Raw genomic sequence first — 23,221 nt, 5'->3', positions numbered from 1 at the left:
CCGTTTTAACTTATTCTTTTTGTTTACACAGCATTAAAATAAGAAATATATGTCGTCACACGTTCTACGTGTTTTTAAAGCAAATTGACACTATAATCCAAATATTTGTTAATCGTTCATTACTTTTACATTCACTGCAAAAAAAACACACATTTTCTTCTGTGTGCGTATGCCTCTACTCCACAAATATCCATTCATTTTTTTCTCATTTGTACGAATGTTCGTGTACAAATTGGTTTACTCCTCCCATTGTTTCATTATAGTGAGAGATTATTTCTGGCTTCCCATTGAGACTAATTTCACCAGAATGGTACATTACGGAAAGAAGTATTACACTCTTATTTTTTCAGGACAAACGAAACTAACGAGGCGTTCTCCCTAAAACCAAAAAGTATTCTGGTTAAGACCCATTTCGAAGAATTGCAGACGTAAGAATTTTCTTATACTTTCTAATTGTCCCAACTAAAGTAAATCCATTAGAAAGGAGTGTCTGTTTAAGGTCTGGCAAATTTATCATTCTTCTTCGAATTTACAAAAGAAGGAGTCCAAACACGACGCAAATCAGACATCATGTAAACAAGTTATTGTTTGTCATGATGTTGTAAACATAACAAGCAAGTATAATTTGTGTAAAATATTTGTCATGATTTGGCTACATTGTTGTAAAACAATGATTCCTCAAATTTAGTTCTCTCAGAAGAGGCGATGGAAATATTAGCGCAGAAGAAAGAAAATCATGAGTCTCACGGACTCACCTTGCCCGGATTTGACGCAATTCAGAAAAAAATATTTCTAACATAAGTTACTTTAGCTCTGAAAGTAGTTTGCATGACTTTATTGTATATGAAATATATAATGAGAAAAATTCAAAAATTTTACGAAGAGCTGACATTTCAATTACAAAATATAATGGAAAAAATTTGATGCGTTGAGTCCGAGAGACTCACCTTGCCCTAGTACGGGCAAGGTGAGTTTCCCTACACTGCTCGTCATTGTGACACAAAGGAACATCCACAAGCATCAAAATAAATAAGGCCCTAGGAGTACAAAAAAATTTTAGATCCATTTTCCGGGTTATCGTCGCGTTTCGTTGTCAGAGGTGACGACAGTTTCGCCAGGATTCCACCAGGCGTCTTCAGGTCGAGGTGATGAAACTGTCCTCACCTCTGACAACGAAACGCGGCGATAGCCCGGAAAATGGAGATATCCACAAATTCTGTACGCCACGGAAGACTCCGAGACAATAATGAACAATATTTGCATTCTCTCTTAACAAATTGCCCGTTCGTAAAAGAGATTTTCGTAAATGCAAAGAGGCAATTCACAATGACAGAAGAAAAACAAAAATCGATACATAAATAGCAAGAAATATTTCATCGCCGAAACTTAATTACTTAAACGGTCATTATACTTTAGGGCCAAAAAATTACATAGCTGCTTCATGTATAAATTCTGTCAAAAACCTCTGAAAAAGTATAATGATCTTAATAAGGTCACACCAAGAAAAAAATCGTCAAAATACTTCGGCAAAAATTGCATAGTAAGAATAAATTTTAAAACACCAACCAACAGCGAAAGTTTCCTTTCACTCACAATTAAATTACGCGCACTTATAATTTTATCGCAAACCCTTTCAAATTGAATATTTCACACATTCTGTCAATGCGTACCTTACGGCCTTTAAAGGACGCTTGGGGGAAATCCCACGAATAAATCTCACGGAAGATGGTTAATCATTCCCCTAAACCCCTCAAAAGTTCTTCCTTGACCCAGTCAAAGGAACCGATGACAGGATTGCAGAAGGAAAAAAATGAAGCATCCCCTCCGATGAAAGCGCAGCTGACGAGATACCTCGACCAATGAGAACGCGACCACGCACTCGAGGGAAAGAGAATGAGAGGGGGGAGGACGAAATATTTCGCAAGAGAAAAAGCCTCTTCATTTCTTCGAGCACGATATAGCCGCGCAAATCTACGTGCGCCAGAATCATAGCCGTTCCAAATGCTTGCAGCCTCCCTATGAGCGGCCACAGTTGCCAAGGGAAGAGGAGGATTCTAATGATGCCTCCTTGAACCACGAGATCGCACGCAGGTATGAAATCTTCAGACAGCATCTGGATGTGTTGTCAACCTCCTCGCATTAAAATGGGTTTGCAAAAGTCGCAACTCGTGTCGCTAACGGTCAGAGCAATCCGAATTTCTTGGAGAAATAAGCTAGAAATAGGATCGAAATTTAACGATGATATGATCTGTAAAATTCATTCTTTTTTCATTCATTCATAGTTTTTCTACGCCATGACTTGAAACGTACGCTTTCGCAGGGATATTCAATTGTATCGGAGGCTTACGGAGTAGCTGTGTATTACGTTTTGTCAAGCAAGCTTTCGCGGCCTTTCGGCCAACATCAGGCAATGAATAATAAATGGAAGGTGGATGTCATTGTCTATGCCACTCCTCACGACGGTAAATATAATACAGAAAATATTGAAAATGAATGGATGACTCTCACTCGATTACATTGCGCCCAAATTGGCGGCAAAAATCAAGCTTCAGCGGGTCAAACTGGTGTCTCCTACACGCAGTCCCCATAAAAGAATCGTTCATGCAACGACGCAAATTCCTCTACACCAGACGTATGCGCTAACTCATGGGGACTACACATAGGGTGAACTGAAGCTTGATTTTGCTGGCACTTTGTGGCTACCTCACTACCTTACTCACCTAAATAATATACACACAGAATTAATAATCGAACGTGTCGAACAAGTTAATTTTTCTTTCTTAAAACTTTTCCTTAGCACAGTTTCGTAAAAAGACACAAGTCGCCTATGGAAAGGAACTCTCCCTCTTACCCTGCATACGTGAAAATTACACGCCAATGGCTTATCTTGGGATGAACTCTACCCTCATGAGGCTAAAGCGATCTACGAGCTAAATGACCTAGTAATAATATTTATTGGCGAAGACTGGATTGTCATGCACCAATTGTAAGTACAGTAATGAAGGAAAATTCTCATCCTAAACTTAACGGAAAAATTTAATTGCTATAATTAAAATTCAAATAATTAAACCTAGAGTTATCTGAATAATACGCACCAAACTTACTTCTACGTAGAAGTCCTCTATTACTAAATATCGAAAAAAATGAAGTTACAAAATTTATAAGAGCAAACGATAGAAACAGAAGGCCTAAGCATTCATTCAAAACCAAATCAAGTCGTCTACGCTCTCCGTGAATCCCCCTTAAAAATTGTCTGGATCTGCCTCTACTGTGTTAACACTAAGAATGATTTGAACAAATCTGCACAGCAATCTGTACGTATTTTGGTGAAATAAATGAGGTCTGTAGCAGCTGAGGCCCATAATAGGTACACGAGTCATTTGTACAATAGGTCAACATTACCTCACTTTTCTAAGTAGCCTTTAGTGATTACCTTAAATTCCACTTCAGCCCCTTCTATTAGCGATTGAGTTGAGCTGAATTTTACACGGGAGAAACCAACCGGAAATGCAAATACCTCGTTTATGATATGATATATCCACATTTTAAGAAGATGGAGATACCAAGATATTTATCACAAGTTTCTCTTAACCAAGAATTTTGATTTCATTCAACATAACTTTAGGCGTAAGTTACATGACATCACAAAGTGATGAAATATATCGCAAAAAGATATTTGTAAAATTTCCTGCTTTAGTCAACTACTTAAATGGGGTCACTGTCACTGCATCATCGTGCTCGGGGATGAAAAACGCAGCCGTTTTCAGTGAATGTTACCCACTCCCATGCTGACGAGCGCAGTTTCCCAACCCCACCCCCTACCACTACATCAACATGGAATGTTTTCAATTATGAAACGAATTTTCACTTGAAAATATCTCCTCCATTATTGATGAGTTTACTTTAAGGAATGGATTAAGGCTTTAAGGGGCCTTCAACCTTTTTTTAATTCAAGGGTCAAAAATCGATTTCACATCGTTCGGAAGGCCAAAATACTCCACCTCACTTCACCACCACATCAATTAAATTTTTTTAAACTTATAATTTCAAATTAATATAATCTTTATTGGTTAAAAAGTTAAATCAATCAATGCACTTTTTGACACTGTTTATTTTTGACTAGTGTGTCGGTATTAGGTTCGCGGTACAATATTTTCTTTAGCCTCTAGTGGCCGCAAGAAATTAGCCGGAGGTCCGCGGGTTGAAGACCATTGCTTTAAGGGAACGCACACCTTCCGTTCGTGTGGTCTTTTTTGGTGACGGATAACTCGTTCAAAACACATGCCACCGACTAGAAAATGGTTTTATCTTATATTACAATACACATGCGAGAGGAACTTCTGCAGTAGTCCATTTCAAATACGAAGTAACTTACTCGAAGTTACCTACGAGTGAGAATCTGAGTGCACGCCCAGGGAATTAGAATCCAAAATTCTATTGAATGCGTAATTAATGGAGGAGTTTAACTTTTACATATATTATTACAGAAAATTATTTTCCTGTCGTTCCGCATATTCTCCGGTAATACTGCACCTACCTTGATAAATGAGGTATCATTTTAAAAATTTAATCACCGGCTTCTGACAAAAAATACAGTCTCAGTCTCAGATTTCACTATTTGCGCATTATTCCGAATAAGTTCAACAGATTCAGGCTTCAATTTGTGGAAGTTTGACATACTTAAATAATTGAAGATCGTAGCACTTTTCCACAAGACTTCTGAACTCTTGAAGAAGAAGTCTTGCGGAAAATTAATACGATCTTTTATTTATTTAAGTATTTACAAATTAATTTGACTTAAAAGTTTCCTTGTCAGTTACTCACTCGAGGTAAATCGACTCAACAATGGTTTTTTTTATTATAAACTTAAAAAAATGGTTTAAATACCCGTTAAATCCATAAACAAACAAAGAAACGTAACATAAGCAGGCAAAAGTATTAAAAATAAAATCTAAAAAGCATGAAGAATTATTAAAGTTCTCTAAAGGACACATCGTGTGCAAGGAACTAAAAAGATAACGTGTATCACGAATAAATAGAAACATTGTGTTGAAAGTATTCAAGAATTATCATCAACGGGAATTGACAACAAAAATGGAAAATAGTATGAAATGTACATGGTGATTTTTCATGGGTGAATAATATAAAATTTTGTCTTTAAAGAAGTTTTGTAAATTGCGTGCCATTGCTCAGTAACAGACGTCATGATTGATCCCACTAGTACCAAACTCTCTTGTATGTATGGTATCCATATGTTCTTTATATTTTTTTTCAAGAAAACAAGTACAAAGAAACTACTTTATGATACATCTTCTTCTCTATTTAAAACCCAATTACACCGTTCCCTTAGCATATTTAATCCCTGATAGCGTGAAAGTGCGTAATTTTCGCACGGGTTACCCAGTTGATTGGTATTTGAGAAAACAGTTTCAAATCAGTTCGCAAAGCCAAAGCAGACTCATTTACACACAACTATATGGACGTACAATGGGAAGCTTTCATGGTATCAGAGGTGTTGGTTAAGACTTCAAGGAACTATGATTAAATACCACACTGATACAATAAAATATTTCTGTAACTGTCTTAATTACTAAACTGTATTTTTTCATTTCGAAACCACACCAAGAGTGGTGCAAAACACTGGAAGTGCCCCTCACGGAGCATCCAAATTGAAATCACAGTTCTTGTTACCTAAATCCAGGGAATTACCAAGATTCGAGCACGGACCTTAGCGCACAAAACCCTTTGAGTCGCTGCATAAAAACTATCACTACCTTCCGTTCTCCACGTGCTACAGTTCCTGTAAGAAGTGGGAAGTGGTGCCTGGATACAAAGACAAAGCATATCTTATGCCTTCCTTAGTATATTCTTTCCATTTGAACCTTACTTGATTACATTTAGCGATCATTCCTGAATTTATACGAATTTACCACGTAGTCCATAAATTATTAAACGCTACCTAGATATAGAGGCAACGGTACCCCAGATTCGATAAATAGCACTTGGGGAGCATGGGGTATGATGCAACGTAAAATAAGGCATTGAAAAGGGAAAAATTAAATTTGACATGGTTTCCACATTCACTAGCTTAATTGCCTCCATCGACCCACTCTTAGACTACAAGGTTAAAATATTACCACCAACGATTACGAGCTCTGTCAATATTTTGGCTCTAAAGGCCCAATTTTTAGACTTTCAAGGAGCCCAAATGTTGGCACAGTGCCCGTAAACACACAAAAGATGGCCCTTTCAGATCTAAAATTATACTTCAACATGTGAGCCCTATTCGGCACAATTCAAGTCCATCATCTCCACATCTTCCACCGTCACCCGCCGGGCAGTGGATGGAAATAAATTATAAACCCTTACTCACCCTAAGGTTAAGCAAACGTAATGATTGCCAATAAAAGAGGTACTATCACGCTAAAAGTTAACAACCAGAGAAAACGATCACTTATATTACTTAGAATCCAAATAGAAGTAAAAATATTTACATACACAAACCTGGGTTATGAATAGGAGATTAAAACCCCTACTGGCAATCAACAAAACCGCGATTTAATTCTAATTAATACCACAACATCATTAAGGCGATGGTGGACATACAACTCTAGCTATAAACACTTGAGAACACTCAGACTAATGGCTTCGAATGAATCCTGGAAAGAAATTAATAATCACTGGTTGGCAATGATGAGTAAAATCACTTATATCCACAATAAACTTTTAAACAAGTATTAACTGAATCACGGTGTAAGGTTAGAATTTTATAAATACAACTGAATTTATCAAGGGAGTGTGGTGGGCCAGTCCGCTGAGTGTTGGGCTGCCTATTTCCTTCCCTGAATGCGTGTCATTTATAGTAAACGCAAGACATATTACCAGTGAATAAATAAAAATTCATTCACGCCATTTTTACACTAATTCCACATGTAAAAAATAAACAATTTTACTAAAAACAAATCAATAGATAACATTTTTGGGAAATTACAACACTCTACATCTGTCATAAACAAAGCTGCAGCCATAGTTTCTCAACCCTCGCGAAAGAGTCCATAATATAGCAATTCAAAGGCATTACTTAAACTGACAGAATAGGAAGGAATAACGCACATCATGGACCGTACAAATATACTCGTTTTCCTGGATCATGAGCTCGAGTTCAGATTCCAACAGCGGCAAATACACTACATGAATTCCAAGCTCCCTCTCAACTGCTGTGCGAAAAGCAGTTAACAACTTAATAATAGAACTATTCCAGTCAAATTAAGGATGAAGTACTGGTCCGTGAACCGTAAGTTTACGTATAGTGATAATATCAAAATGAGCAACATGAATGAAACTGGGCATCACTTTCCCGAAAAAAAATCCCCATCCTCCACGTGATTAACCGCTACCGTGGGATACAAAATAACACGAAGACTATCCGCTCACCAAATGAGAAATCCACAAATAGTACCTACAGGATGAGCAGAAAAAAAAGAACGGTAAAACCTTGGCAAGAATTTATTCCGCATCAAATTAGAGACTGAACTCAAGGATAATCGTAAAAACCTATAGATAAACTGCAGTGCGCAGCCAATAATGTAGGCTGCGAAAAAAAGGTGGGATGGACTACAATTTTTGATCAACAGCTTCCATGAACGATTTCTTTAACTACTCTATGGTAAACGACAGATCTTTCCCTCAGGAAGAGATCAATTCACAATACTGACTCGCAATTGAATATCCTGAATATACTAATTATAATACGTTACAATAACGCTTGCTCTCTGCTATAAAGAAGTTTCAATTACCTCTTGACTTCATTTTAACCTTAATCATTCCACTGATAACGCTTATCATAGGAACTATCTTGATAAATCAGTATCAATCCAAATCGATTCATCTTTAAAGCTATCGAAGCCATTTTCATTCAAATGCATGGTGGATGTGGAGACCCACTTTCGTAGATATTTCTCAGACAAATAAATGAAGTGCATTATGAATAATTATAATTAATAGTTACAAATAACTGATGTACTAATTTAAAATCCGAATTTCATAACGAACTTTCTTTTGATGTCACCATCAGCACCTATCCATTATCTTGCGATAAGAACCCATATGAGATACTATTATTTCTCCAAGCTCTCCAAATCTCTTATCTACATCAGACACTGATATTTAAAAACATGCACCATCCAACGTCCATATTTATGATATTTAAATTGAATATTAACCTCTGATTGACTCATTGAAATCCTTTTCTGCTTATACAAAAATGGTTTTCAGTTCAAAGGCGTATTTCATAGAACTGCAACAATGTTGACGATAAATAGAATACGATACCACCAAAATGCGTAAGAATTACATATCAAGGAGATTTCATTCTCGCAGTACTTTTTATGGCTGCTTAAAAAATAACAAAATTGAGACAAAATTGTGATGATTAAACTGAAAATACATAAAAATTTAACATTTTAGCTCCAATACTACCAAATTTATAGACATTGAACATTTGACCGATTTCCACAGGCAAGCCATAACGGCCATTATTGGTGTTTTTTTTTCCAAATGGACTTTGGAAACTTCATGAAATTCCTACACTTCAACAACGAACGTTAAAGCTAGAAAATTTGAAAATGAATTTTAATGTCATTTTACCTTGGAGTACGTTTCTTATTTTAGGCTAGAAGCACCAGAAGCGATCAAGACTCAATCGGAATCCACGATCGATACGGCTCCTTCATTAGGCCGTGGAAGACGTGACTGCACTCCAATAGAGAAACCAAATGCGTTCACGGTCAATCATCCCAACTGCGCACCAATCATTAGGAACACATATTTATGTGTTTCTTCTTTATCTTGCTAGAGACAAAAATACACTACTACCATATACTTGACATATCTTGCAGTAAAATTTGAAAAAAAAAATATTTTTGACCTATATACGGTTTTCGAAGCTCCTAAAATAGTAAATTTCATCATGAATGTTTATCCTCGCATTTAAAAGCGACAAAGTGACACAGCACATGCGCATTTTCATTAAAATTACAGGATTCACAAGCCTTCAAAGTTTAAATCCAACGATTTTTATACATTATTAAAACTAAAATAGGCTATTTTCAGTCCGACTGGCTCACCAATCGTTAACCTATTATTCTCATATTCGAAATAAGTTGCTTAAGTTTAAAAACGAGAGAATCACATACCAGGAAAAGCAGTTCAACCGTAGAATGAATCGTTATACTCCACAATGAAGCCTTCCTTTGTTACGAGAAGTCAAAAATAACTGACACCATTACAAAAAAATGATTGACTCAAGGAGGAGCTAATAAAAACTCCCACACGACCACGGCTATCAGACGCTTAACATTAACTCTTCAATACACTACCGAAGCCGGCTTAAGTCCCAAGCCCAACCTTCCCTGTAAATCGCAACTTCTCAACCGGAATGAAATTGACTTGGACATTGTATAATATTCCTTCAAACTTATAACGGTCGAAACTTTTTTTTGGAAACGTACTCATTCGTAATCATATTCGCACATTTTATTAAACTTTTATGACATTTCAGGTAAAATAGAAAAATCCAAGACACCGAATACTTTAATAGATATTTAGTGTACGTTTAACACGTAATCTTATGGGGGATCATGTAACTATAGTTCATTTCAACAATAAACATGCAAATATTCTTCTAACTAAGAAAAATTAGTGAAAAATGATTATTCATTATTATTTTGAAAAATTTTCTCAAGAATTATTAAAGATCTTCACTTAATATAAATATCAGATAAATATAAGGAATATAAACTTAGCAGGCGCCACGAATCAGTTGTAGGTCGACTAATTTTTCGAAGAAGACAATAATAAATATCTTACGGCTAAATATGTATCTCATTGTTGAGACATTATTAATGCCAAACTTGAATTCACCTTCCCTTTTATTCAAAACGAAATATTACGAACGCAGTTATCAATATGGACACTCAGAGATTATCTCTTAAAGCGTTACACGGTTCAAGCGTAAAGCCTTATTCACAACAGCTTATCTTGGCGTAACTTGGCTTTCAATTGCTGAGACCAAAAATTGAATTATCCGAAAATCGCAACTCACACCGTGCATCGACTTTGAAATACGATAGCAAGTTCATACGAATATTTATAGCACTATAAATAATTGCTATTCTGAGTCAAATAAATAATAATAAATTAGGTTGCTGCGAATCAGCAGACGCTCTCCTCAAATGTTAAACTCCCTCCTTTCGCCAAATTAAGTGCTTGAGAATGTGGCTTTAAAGGGAAAAAGAGCAGGAGCGAACAGGAGCTGGAGGAAAAATCAGAGACTAAGAACTGTTTCCCTCTTCCACGCTGTCATTTTTTCTTACTCTTCGCTTTTTCATCATTTTCATGCTTCCAACGTCAAAGACAACGGATGGCAACCAATAAATATTTTCCTAACGCGCGACGACCATATGTTTGCGATGGAGTGTTCCAACGTAGACGGGCGCCAAATACTCCCCCGCATTCCGCCAAGGCGACTAAGTGGAGCAACACACGAGGGAATTGTCACGTATAGCAGCAACGAACCCCCGCAAAATAAAGCCACATATATACGTGGTACCACAGCATGATTTCAGTAAACATCAAGTAACGAAAACCGAGAAGAGAATCTAAGTAAGATTGGCCTCATATCAAACACCTAATTTTACTCCACATCCCACTAATTTTTTAATTTAGCTTATTCTCCTATTCACGAATGTTCAATTCAATTCAAACCCCAGTAAAAATCTTTCAAATATCGGTGAAAATTTGAGCATGCAAGTTGGATTCAAGGATACTGCAAATTAATAATCCTTCTCTGCGGAGTTAATTCAGACATTCTTTCATTTGCGAGTGACGGCTAGAGTTAACCACTGGGCAGACATTTTCTTCAGTAAAAAAAAAACTAACTCCCATTTGGCCTTTTCCCCTATCAGCAGAATGTTATAGATTTTCGATTCAACTTGAAGCATAAATAACTATAGCTGAGCATCCAACCACACTGAAAATCTTTAACAATAAATACTTAGTTACTGAATATTTAAGAATCGCGGGATTAAAAAAAGAACAACACCACCGTCACAAATGGAAACCAGCCTTAGTGTTGAAGCATTGATGAGTGAGCGATGCCACGGCACTTACTCCAACGCTTTCCCCCACTAGCCTTCATTTATAGACTCCACCAGCTGCTAGGTTAGGATTCGAAGACTCCTGCACTTCCTTCCTCATTGGTTCCCTTTCCCTCCTCCCCACAACTCAACACTTCTTCCCACACCGCCGCTGCCTTTTCGACCACCTTTGGCCGCCTTCCAGCAGCATCCCCACGGGAGGTGGGTCACGCGCTGTGACGGAGGGATCGCCACTGACTGGGATACTCACTCCGTCTTCGGAACTCGGTAAACATTTCCGCACCGTGTCTTCGGATGCCTTTCAATTGTTGCGATGCGCGGCTTTCCTTTCTTCGTTCCCGAACTGAGGGGTCAGGCATACTATTCGGCGCCAGTGGCGCAGCGAGGGGGGGTTAAGGGTATATACTCCCCCCTCCAGAGCTCAGAGAAATTTTTAAGTTTAATCCATTTCACTTAATTAGATTAATATTACTTATAGAAGAGGGTAAATATTATTAAAATATCCCTCAGAAGCCCTTAAAAATTACCAATTTGGACCATTTATCTGAATTTTTTCTAGGGGAGGGCCCCCGCAACCCTGGCGGGTATTCCATACCCTCAGACACACCAGTGTTTTGCGCGTGAAACCCTCCTAGCCTAGTCCTAGCTACGCCCCTGTTCGGCGCCACGATTATAACGATTTCCGGCTACTGCGAACGATCTACGGCTTCTAGCATTGGCTGAAGGTAGTTTCACCACCACAAGAAAAAAAATTATTAATAATTTTGCAAATATATTTTATTTCCCTCAATAATTTCAGAGTTCCCTCTGTCCCCATCCCTCTGTCCGTAGGGATTTCGCCAGTAATTTTTTTCTCCAAAGGTGCCTAAATACTTTCTTAATAAGTCTATCTTACTTTCTTTTAGGAGAAAACGTAAAATGTGGTTATTAACACCTTTTACGTGAGAGTTAAGATAGCTAGGTGCGTGCTCCCACTGATACTTGCACAAATCGACCGCACTCTAAGGTAATTAATTTCCAATCAAAGCGACGAAGGTGCACCGGAAGCAGGCGTTTGAATATAAATTACGCCCACAGAAAGGAGATAGAACGAGAACGGAATCATGCAGAGAAAAGTCTATTGTTTAGGGTAAACGCGACACCAGGATGTTAGTGCCACCCACTTCGGAGAGAAGGAAGCTAAGTGCCAGTTTCCAACGACACTTGCGCAAATCTTACGCGCTCAAAGCCAATTAATGGCAGCTTACCTAGCGTATATCCTTTTCAAAACGAATCCCTAACCAGGAAAAGACAAGCAAGCTGCATGCTAAGCTCTACATCATTTGTATTCCTCACGCAATCACCATACTTTCACAGCAGATGACTTCATATCCCCTAGTATTTCCTCAATTTATACTATAGGTATATCATATCCTGGAGAACGCTGGTTCAAAAAATTTTCCAAAATATCCATTAGAATTATAACCGATAACATTACGCAAAGAAATCTTTTTCATAAACCCGTTAAATACGTGACAATTATCTTTTTACGCCTACAATTTTTCCTCACAGCAAAAATCTTTACGAACTGGACAAGACACGACAAGGACGCCGATAAGTAAAAATGAAAAAAACATAATCAACCGTAAGACAATACAGTGTTTCGCAACATGGACATCAATGCCGCAAGTCCCCCGTGTAATGAATGGGATGAATACGTGATAGAGGTATTTGAGGATTTCAATCGTGAAAAAAGGAAAAAAATAGTTACAAATTGTACAAAATATTTAAACCGTAGAAAAATGCAAAATAATTTTGATCAAAATTTCTTCGATCATTACACGGGCTACCTTCGTTTGGAAGTAGACTAAACGACGTTTATAAGTAAACAGGATTTCGGTTTCGGACGTAACCAGTTCATAATTTTAAATCATCAATACTCTGGCTAGCGATAAATTTTACTGTCGCTGTATTAATTCCATTTTTTTTAACCTGGGGATTAAGGAACAGAATCTTTGCTCAATTTTAAATATCGTATTTTTAATCGTATTGTTTGTCGGCATTGAGATTTCCAATGATTAGGATTTTTGAAATGATTGATCATTGCTTAAAATTAATTTGCCTTCTATGATTAAAAATTTAATTAAAACCAATTCATCATCAGCATGTGATGTACTAGAGTTTATACAAGCTATCGACTTGCTCTTGTCAGTTTCAATTCTAGGCGAGATTCGCGCAATGAAGAAACTCCCTTGCACAGCTACCAACGAGGATGTTGAGCAGAATTGGCCTCCCGCTAAAATATAATCACTCTGCGAGCAATTCTTCAGGAACACAAGGAAAAGGAGTCTCCCGTATCAAGCGTCATGCTGTGTGGGTCAATCATCACAGCAGGAAATAATGTTCCGAAACGTTGAGACGTCCACTACCTACCGTTCTACTTAAAACGGAAAAATCATAAAGTGTAAGTCGAAAAGTACTTCATGTCATGCTTTCATGTTACCTCAGGCTCAGAAATATTTAGAAATCTTCAAAATTTACTTCCTGAATATCAAACATATCATCCATAGCATACATAGCTTAGCAATAACATGAACGAGGACGAGGAATTGGCCTCCCTTCGTACAACAATATGTAACCTCTAAAATTTTAAAAGCAAATAAGTGTCGTTCCCCAATTTCCAATAGTTAACAGAGATTATTGATTGATTTTTAGATTTCAAATCGATTTCTCAAGCTCTCATCCGAACACGACGTTTCTCATTTTTATTTTTATTCGACATTATAATGCCCCTTTTTTACCTAGGACTTCGCCTCCGACCTATTCATACGAAAGTTAGCCACCTAAGGTAACCCGATAAAATTTTAACTTTATCTTCCGGGTCTGTAGATTTAGTTAGCCTATGAAAAGCTATGATCATTTTAATTTCTATCACAGCATAATATGAAAATGCAGCGTTAAAAGCATCTATCAGTGGCAACTGCACGCATGCAAATGCACCCAATCACTCTATTCACGGTACTTTATATCTTACGTTTTGAAAGTATGTAGTAACTTTTATGCAAATTTAAAACATGATTCAAAAATTATGAAAGTAACAACAAATTTGAAGAGATATATTTTAAGGCAAATATCATCAACTTTATGCATCAATAGGACTGCAGGTATTCGGATCATTTTAACAGGACTAATTCGGGGAACATATCTATATTACGCCATATGTATCATAAACTGTATGAAATAAAGACAATTAGACTAACTTTCCAACTTCAATACTGATCTAAATGCCTAATCGTGCGCCAGGTACCTTATTGGAGCATCGAATTGAGTGTACAGACATTCAGTTCCCCTATTACATTCCTTGGAAATCTTTTTTTATAGCAAATTTACGGCGACGCATTTTCCTAACCATAGAATAAACCTGAGCAAAACTTCCTCAATACTATTTATCATGAAATTTAAACAAGCATTATCAAGTAAAACGACCAAAGTTCTATCACTTCTCAAGGCTAAATGGATAAACTCTCCCTTAAAGAAACGAAGAAATATGACAGAAATGCGAATGATTACATTAAAGTACTTTTAGAACATAAAAGTAAAACTAAAACCTATACTGGAAAGTTCTGGCTGCTCCTTCCTACTAAAATACCTCAGGTCATTATCAGGAACATCCCAAGCACACATCAAAAAGTAGTCCATTGACCGCAGTCATTCGATCGATTCGACAACAAGAGAATGGACTTTTTTTACTCTATCACGTTTTTTATTGCCGGACGCCCAATGACGCGAGGAGAGTGCGACGAAATACGGCAAAACTGGAATAAAACGGAAATAGGCGCAAGAATTCAGTATTGTGACTGCACGGGGAAATGGGATTTTGATGCGGAAAATAAAGACGTATTTTTAGACCAGAAACCCAGGGATGGTTCTTTGTGTCAATGGTGGCTAGTGAACATCTTTGGTCGTAAATATCCGAGGTCGGTTTGGATCGTGAGTGGTTAGATGTGTTTACCCTATCCCTTATTCTCCTTCATCTTACTTAGAGCATATGAGTAAGTGGTACTACAAGCACTTGAAAAAAGTACAGGCTAAAAGTTAGGCAACAAGACTGGCCTTGGGAAGGACGAAACCACCTTCGCTATAGATGCAGCTTCTCTTTTCACGGAAAGGACGGAATATCTCAGATACTTGGAAAGCTGCAAGGTGCCCATGGCCTACCGCTAATACGCACTTTTTGGGTATACTTTAATTTTCCTAATTGGAAAATGAGAAATGGTTATCTTATTAGCTCTGTAACACAACACGTACTACTTGCCATTACGGTGATTATTTTTATGATTTCATAAACCCCACGATTAATGACAGCTTCCCGAATGATACTATGTATTTTTTTCCTAATTTCTGAGCTATTGTGTCATTTATAATAAATAAAAATTCCAAATTGTAGTCGTTAGTGTAAAATAAAGCACTGAAAGTAAATTTAGACTTCCAAAAAGGTTTCTCAGGTTGATAGGCACACGAACATACATTGCTCACATGACCTCAGCTAGAAAATGGTTTAATAATTAGTTTACACACAATACTCTTATAGAAAGCACTCGATATTCCTAAAAGACAAAAATATTCAGAAATAATAACCAAAACAATTTCATCGAAAAAATATTTTCAAGAAAAATCCGAGCATCAAAGGCTTAAAAATAACTTGCTCATATGGATAAACACCATTAAATTCATCAAGCAATACAGAATAAAGTTATCAAAATATCAGTTTGCCGAACAAAGAATTCATCACTTTCAGCCCTTCCCCTGAGTATACGAGAGCGATACAAAATCAGAAGAACAAAAATATTCAAACATAATCATGAAAATAAAAAAGGAAAGCCATAAGAATAAAGAAAATGGAATCAAGACTATATGTACCGAAGAGTGAAATATTATTGTAACACATTAATTGAAATTATGAAACTATTTGCATCATTACATACAAGCGGGATGCTGTATAACCGTTATCGCAATGTTTTCCGAGTATTGTGAAACCAGCTTCAAATAAACTCAGGAAAAACAGACTGGAAATAATTGAATCTAACTTTCCAAAATGTGCTCCACAACACATAGAAAATAAATTTATCCACTTTTGCGGAAAAATTGCGGAAACAAGGGGTAGCATAATATTAAATACGTTAAATTATGACGAATATAATTTTTTTCGCTTTTTAGCCCAAAAAAGTCAGTACAAGTTTGGGGTGGGGAGTTTTTGCTTTCACTATTGCTGGAAATTCGGCAAGAGTAAAAGGAAAAATAAATATCATTCAGTTCTTGTGTAATCACCAGTTATACACTAATGCAAGACTTCAGGCGATTTCATGTGGGAGTCACCCATGACTGCACTTGAAAAAAATACCAACTTCCACCGCTACACAAATGTATTATTATTAAGTTAAAAATTAATCACTTTGTAATGCTTCGTAAAGTTACATGACCTCAGGTGACCGGTAAAAAATGAAGCCGGCTGTCTAAAATATTTCCACGGTGGAAGTTGCCTCTAATTTCAAGTGAAGCCCGACACTAGCTCGTTTCAAATCCAATGAGCATCAAGTGCAAAAGCATGCGTTGTGAGTCTTGGAGAGTGCTACTACTGAGTAATGACCGCACTTCATCGTGCCACACACTATTTAGGGACTATCTAGAGAGCACAGGACTTGGGAGGGAAAGAGAAAACACGTGGCTCTCTCGTGTAATGCCGTCATACCGTGCGCTCGTGGTACTCCATCTCCGCGTCTCCCTGCTCCTCCACCACGGCCAGGGATCAGAAACAGAGAAAAATCCCTTTTTTTATCCGGGTCACAACCTTCTAGGCGCCACGGGAGTGGCTATCGTCACATCCGTAGACACACTGTCTCCTTTGCTGAACAATTTGGAATAGATCGGCGAAAACCAACAATGCTGTTCAACCCCTAATCATCCCCAGTTGATCATGCGCTGAAGATCATGATGAGCAGGAGGATTACAAACTAGTTTATTTCCCAAAGGTCTTTAAAAAATATTGAAGTTTCCAACCTCTATGTAATTTTCATTTGGTTAACACTTCCACCACCCTCAGGGAGTACTACAGGGCAACATTATCGGCTACACCACCTTGGGCAACGCGAACAAAGGATGTGAAAATGAGTTTATCCCCCCCCCCCCTCCCCAAAGACTGGGAATATTTAAGTTCACGATCGCTATATAATTTTAATTTGGTGATCGATCCCTCCAACGTCACAATTCAGAATGAGTGCGACAGGGCGGTACCCTGGGGCCCAACACCTTCTGCAACACTGGCAAGAGGTGTGATTGGAGCCGCAACGTTCTCCAAACCGCCGCAGCGTAACGTCGACGACACGTCGTGGAGATCTTGCGGGGAAATGACATCCTAAATGTCCCCGCGCACCTCGCCCGATCCCGATGAATTCACAGGACATGGCCCGTGAAGTGGAGGGGGGGAGACGGTGGACCAAAAAGCGTCGTCACGCGGGCGGGAATCGAACCGGGGACGCGAAGGACAGGGAGGAGGGGGTGGAGATCAAAGGCGACGACAGGGCGTCGCGCCACGTGGTTTGTGCGGGGTGGGGATTTCCCCAAACAGGCCGTGCGTAACAAAAGGTAACGGAGTGGCTAAGTAGATCGGAGGCTGGCGGTGCGACGATGGGACGGGGCGTGAGGTGCACTTGTCTCCTTTGACGTCATGCCGCTCTCCTCCTCACAGGTAAAGACACCCGGTCACGAGGGAAGGGAATGTCCACGAGGAAACCATGCCAGACTTCGGGGCTATCACTGCGTCCGAAAGTGCCGACGAACTCGAGATACACCGTGATGAAGGAGCTCGACTGACTCGGTTGGAAGCCGCGATACTAAATTCCCACGGAGATGCTCGGGATTCTGATCACGGCGGTGGGAGAAAATATTCCAAAGGTTATTTCACTCATAGTTGCCATGATGAGTGCACTGCAAGGTACTCCATACTTGGAATGAGGAGCTATAGCTGAGATCCCGTTAGCATTTTTCTATTAGAATACGTCAATACTGGTGATGTATTAATGTATTCCAGCAATCTTCCACACCAACTCTACCAACTTTCCAACTGGCAAGAACCAATGTAATCGTAATCATTGGGATAATAATTGCACTGACAGAGCAGACGATAGCAGTTTGATGCTAGATCACAGCCAAAAAATCAGACACACTCCTTAACTATGAGATGGGCAGCTAGGAGGAACCAGCTTCGGAAAAAAACTATGGGGAGCAAGCTAACCCAGACCTAACGAGTGGCAGCGATGATGATACCAGGAGATCGGAAACATCGCGGAACCGCACTGACCATCCTCCTATTCTCTTTCAGACGGGGAATGGAAGGAGGGGTACGGGGAGGAAGGGGGGTTCAAGAGGAAGGGGCGAGCGGAAAGGGTGGCGGATATACTACAAGCGTGGGCGGTGGGGGTCCCGGCTGCGGTGGTTGAAGGCGCCTGGGTCCACGCATACCCCTGAACCCCCTCCCCAGTTTTCTTTTCTCTTACCCACCCATCCCCACCCCTCCACCGAGCCATCACCTTCACTCTCGAGCGAAAATATCCCCCCCTCCACACCCCTCGTCCCTCCCCTCACTCTGCGACCTCCGCCAAAATACTCCTCCACCCGGACCAGGACCCCTCCACCCTACTCCCACTTATACACAGTATATATTCGCAGAGGGGTAAGGTCTGGCTGACGGAATACACAAAAATTCTGAGGGGAAGATTACTATTATTAAAGCATTCTGCCGGTTAAGGTAGGTTTGCTCGGAGCATTTGTGAATCACTCCGGCCATCTCCACTACCATATTGGACTTATTGTTCATAAATTCTTCTTCGTATTTAGCTTTCGTACGTTATCAACTTTTTCTGCCTTTTTTTCTTCGTTAGTGTCCATTCTGACCCATACAAGAGAATAGGTTTTTTTAAATAAATATCCACGTCTTCTTTTAGGTATTCCATATTTTATCTCACACTTACTATCCCTTCAAATTACAGTACGCTCCATCCCTTTAACTTCTGTCTATGTTTCCTATTCTCTCCTTCCTCCTCTCCCACCTAACAAGTATTCGTCCCTCTTGCACGATTTTTCAATTCCCTCCCCGCTCAGCACTCCATCCATCCAAGTCGTCTGTCGTTTTCGAATCTTAACTAAAATCTTCTTCTCCTCGTCCAACCAGTTTCCATGTCTAGCACCATGGAAAAATACATACGGATACGTTCACCTGTAACACTGTTGACTCATCGCAAAAACTTCAGGCAAGAAAGCTACTTTTGGGAGGGTATCAGGAAATCATTAAACTATTTTGGCGACCATGACATTATTTATCGATTCTAGGAAGGGACGATGGTCATCTCTGACACAGAAACAGACGGAACATGACGTGATTTTTTCAGTGATATGACCTTGTTTCTGTGAGTCTCAATCAATGTTACTGTTAGAATTATTTCCATATAAATGTGCTCGTGATTTTCGTAATGATGGCTAATAAAATGAAATTTTTTACGTGAATTCGAATTTCAAAAAGTCTAATATTTATGGAACAGGAGATACAGATTTAATAAACTACGATAAATTAAACCCTAATTAAAATTACTAATTTATCAAATGCAAATATTAATAATTGCTTTGCATTTTCATTTATATGTTCTCTAATCTGAATATACATAATTTATTCCTCACATAGGTGGTTTATATTTTCTAACTCCGTGGGTATCACCAACATTGGACATTTGAAGTTTAAATAATGTTAACGAGTGCCACTAAAACTCGCATGCCTTCACGTGTAATCACATCCACGCGCCACCCTTGCCGAATTTTTTTCTCCCCACTCATTTTTCTTCGCTTTTTCTTTCCCCGGAGCAGCGGTACATTTGGCTCGGTTCAATAAAAGTGGAACGGAAAGAAAGAAAGCATTGGCGAAGGGACTTAGCCCAAAGATTTGAGGCGAATAAAAGTCTCGTCGGCAATAAACGCCAAGAAAATAAACAAACGTAAGAGAGAAGAATTAAGTGATCTCGAGGCGTGAAGATCCAGTCGATTAAAGAATCCACCCGGGACTCCTACCAACTGCGGATCCACGGAAGAGGGGGAAAGTTACTCCCCTCAAATCCTAGAGAATACTTTTGTAGAAACCTATAATAATGTAACACCTTCAAATGGAGCGTTCTCTTCAGAGGACATGCCGTATTTAAACCAAGTACAAGCCCTTCATTAGGGAACTAGCGAATGGTACCCGTGGAACTTGAACGGATAGTAAAGATTACATAATGACTTTACAATTATTATAGTAGTTTACTGATAACAATTTAAATAAATAAAAGACTACTTTTTTTTCAAAACTGTTTTGGGAGAGATATCGTAGATCAGGAAAATGAAAAGATATCGTTCCGTCTACTTATTTTAATTTCAAAATTCTACAACACGTGTTTCAACTGGTTCGCAGTAATCATCAGGTACAGAGATATTTCGGTTCCAAAGTATTTTCACTGCAAGCTTCTTGCAGTAAAAAATCAAAAATTCTTATGAATTCAGTTTAAAGAGAAAAATTCCAAAGCATGGGAACTTGGTAGCTACTACGAGGAAGGTCTTCCATACGGATATATAGTCAAGCGTTAAAGAAAAGTATTTCATTGAAATGATCGACGAAAAAATCTACGAATGCATCTCTCATAGACCTGGCATAAAGCATTAGAATGTACACCTAGTATTATTAAACCACCAAAGATAATTCGCAATCACCGAAAAGATTAATTCTTTTGAGCAAATTAGATGAATTGCAGAATGATGCATTAGCGTACTAGATTAGTCAAAAAACCAACTTTCACCTAAAAAATATAAGAAAACCATGAGTTAGACATGATACAATGGAGCGCCGATATAATTGCAAATAATCATATTATAAATTTTATTCAATCCACGTTTACCTCGCGGGTAATGAGTTACAGCCGCTATTTTTAATCTTTGTCCTAAATGAATATTTTGTGTCCCAACGATTTATAAAATAAGCTGCAAGAAAATTAAAGAAGAGGAAAAACCATCCTGTTTATTTACAATGGATGTAGATACAATTACACTTATTGTGGAACATGAACCGAAATAATACTGTAACATTTTTGAATTATTAATATTTCTATTACATTCGAAGGGCTTGATGATTCGATTTTTTTATGCTTACGGCTCAATAATATTTTTTTTAAATACATGTTACTCACAAAAAGACATCGAAAATAACATAGGTAGGAAAAATGAAGCTGGAAAAAATTCCAACAATAAAATTTATGGCTAATTACAGCTAATAAAGATAAATGTCACGTCTAAAGCATCATTGAAACGAGTTTACCCCAACACAATTACCGTGAATGTACGCGATGGCTACACCTGACTGAACCTGACTTAACTCTCGAGACAAATATCAATGCTAAATGAAAACACACCCTCTCAGCTGGCTAGACAGATTCGAGGAGAATGCCGTTAACATTCTCAGAAACCACTTAAGTCCAGGAGGAAGAAGATAAAAACCGTGTTTGTGTAAACCAACTTCGCCTTAATAAGACGAAATAAACAGCATCCCGTAGCAGCAAGAAGTGTAACAACGAGGACGATGTAATCCGAACGCCTCACTGATGGGATTTTAAATAAGGACTCTTCGAGGTCCAAGTATCCACGGGAGGGGATAAATATTTATCCAAGAGGAATGGAACGAGGAATCGGCCGCTGCGGAGGGAGGAGGAGGGTTTAAGAATGCCGACGTACGCACCGTCTCCCCGCGATTGTTTCGCTGAAGGTGAAACGTCACACGTACCGATGGAGCTGCACGGGCTGGCTTCAAAACTTTGTTGTATGTACTGTTACGCAAGGGGATGGGCAAGAATAGGGCCGGAGGTGTCCCAACTCCTCGCAAATGAATGCCCCCACCCCGCGCGTCCAACTATAGCTCCTCCGTCCCACGCAATTTGCCTGCCGTCCACAAACCGTCTATCTCGGCGGCGTCAACTCTAAGAATCTAATCTGCCGGGGCGGGAAGTGGAAGAAGGAACTGGCAAATTGGTCGGGGCTTGTGTTGCAAGTAGACTTGATGCTACCAAGACGGGATGATATCTGCGCCTCTTAACAAAGACAGAATCTGCACAAAAGACAAATGTGATGAATTACATACATTGAATTTGTATTTTTGTTTTTTATATTCATGAGGGATTAAAATGCTTGATTTGACAATGTTGTACTGTTATTCTAGATCTGTCTCAGCCGTTTTTATTTAATAATGCTCCCAAGAATATCATTTCAAGGGAAAGGAAAGCAATATCTAATCATCCCAACTATCATATATTTACGTTATATAAAATATCTTTATAAAGTTAAAAATAAGATTAACTGTATAACAATTGAGGCTTAACTTTGTGGAAACACTAATTAGGAAAATAAAATATACTTTCTACAATTCAAGCCGCTAATTTAATATCATCGACCATGGATTCAAGATATATGACCTTCGCATAAGTGTCGAAACCATTTTGTCAATATATAACGTACATGGAAAGTACATTTGATTTCTTGTACCAGGGATATGTTTTCAAATTTGAGATAAGGAAAATGTTGTAAAGATTATACAATATGCACATTTCAAGATGAAATGAAAATGAAAAATTCAAGAAGATAACGGAAGGTTTTTAAACCAAAGCAAAGCGATCGATGAATGCGAGTAAACAAGAGGGATGCCTTCCCTTAACTACAAAACTACTGATGTCGCGTGTTATCAGAGGTCAAAGGGGCTGGCAATGGCGTGATATGCAAATATAAATATACCATATTTTATCCAAATAACTGGGCATCAAAAGTGCATTTCGTGAGCTTTATCGCTGGAAATGACACAATTATAATCAAATTTTGCCACCATTATGTTAGTCAGATGTTAATCAGATAGCCAAACCCAGTACGAGGGATTAACGTGTCTGCAGTTCGCTATCGCTATTGCTAATTTTAGCACTCGTGTTCTTAGAAGAATTGACAACTATGGAGGTATTTCAAGATATTCGAAG

The 23,221-nt window shown here is 38.4% G+C and overlaps 1 protein-coding gene across 4 annotated transcripts in view; it reads right to left on the bottom strand.

Annotated features, from left to right (window-relative positions):
• LOC124157542 (chloride channel protein 2) overlaps positions 1-23,221 on the bottom strand; it is a 226,277-nt gene that overhangs the window by 99,366 nt on the left and 103,690 nt on the right. Inside the window, exon 1 of one of the 4 annotated variants that reach the window (XM_046532363.1) lies at positions 16,885-18,495. The exons of the other annotated variants lie outside the window; for them this stretch is intronic. Coding sequence (XP_046388319.1) covers positions 16,885-16,905 — 21 coding nt within the window. The 5' untranslated portion in view covers positions 16,906-18,495. Of the gene's footprint in view, positions 1-16,884; positions 18,496-23,221 lie in introns of those variants that run through there. 4 annotated transcript variants of the gene reach the window in all.

This window comes from Ischnura elegans, chromosome 4, assembly GCF_921293095.1.
Source record: "Ischnura elegans chromosome 4, ioIscEleg1.1, whole genome shotgun sequence".
NCBI classification, from domain to species: domain Eukaryota; kingdom Metazoa; phylum Arthropoda; class Insecta; order Odonata; family Coenagrionidae; genus Ischnura; species Ischnura elegans.
The sequence above is the reverse complement of the archived record's forward strand: the minus strand, read 5'-3'. Positions and strand labels throughout refer to the sequence as shown.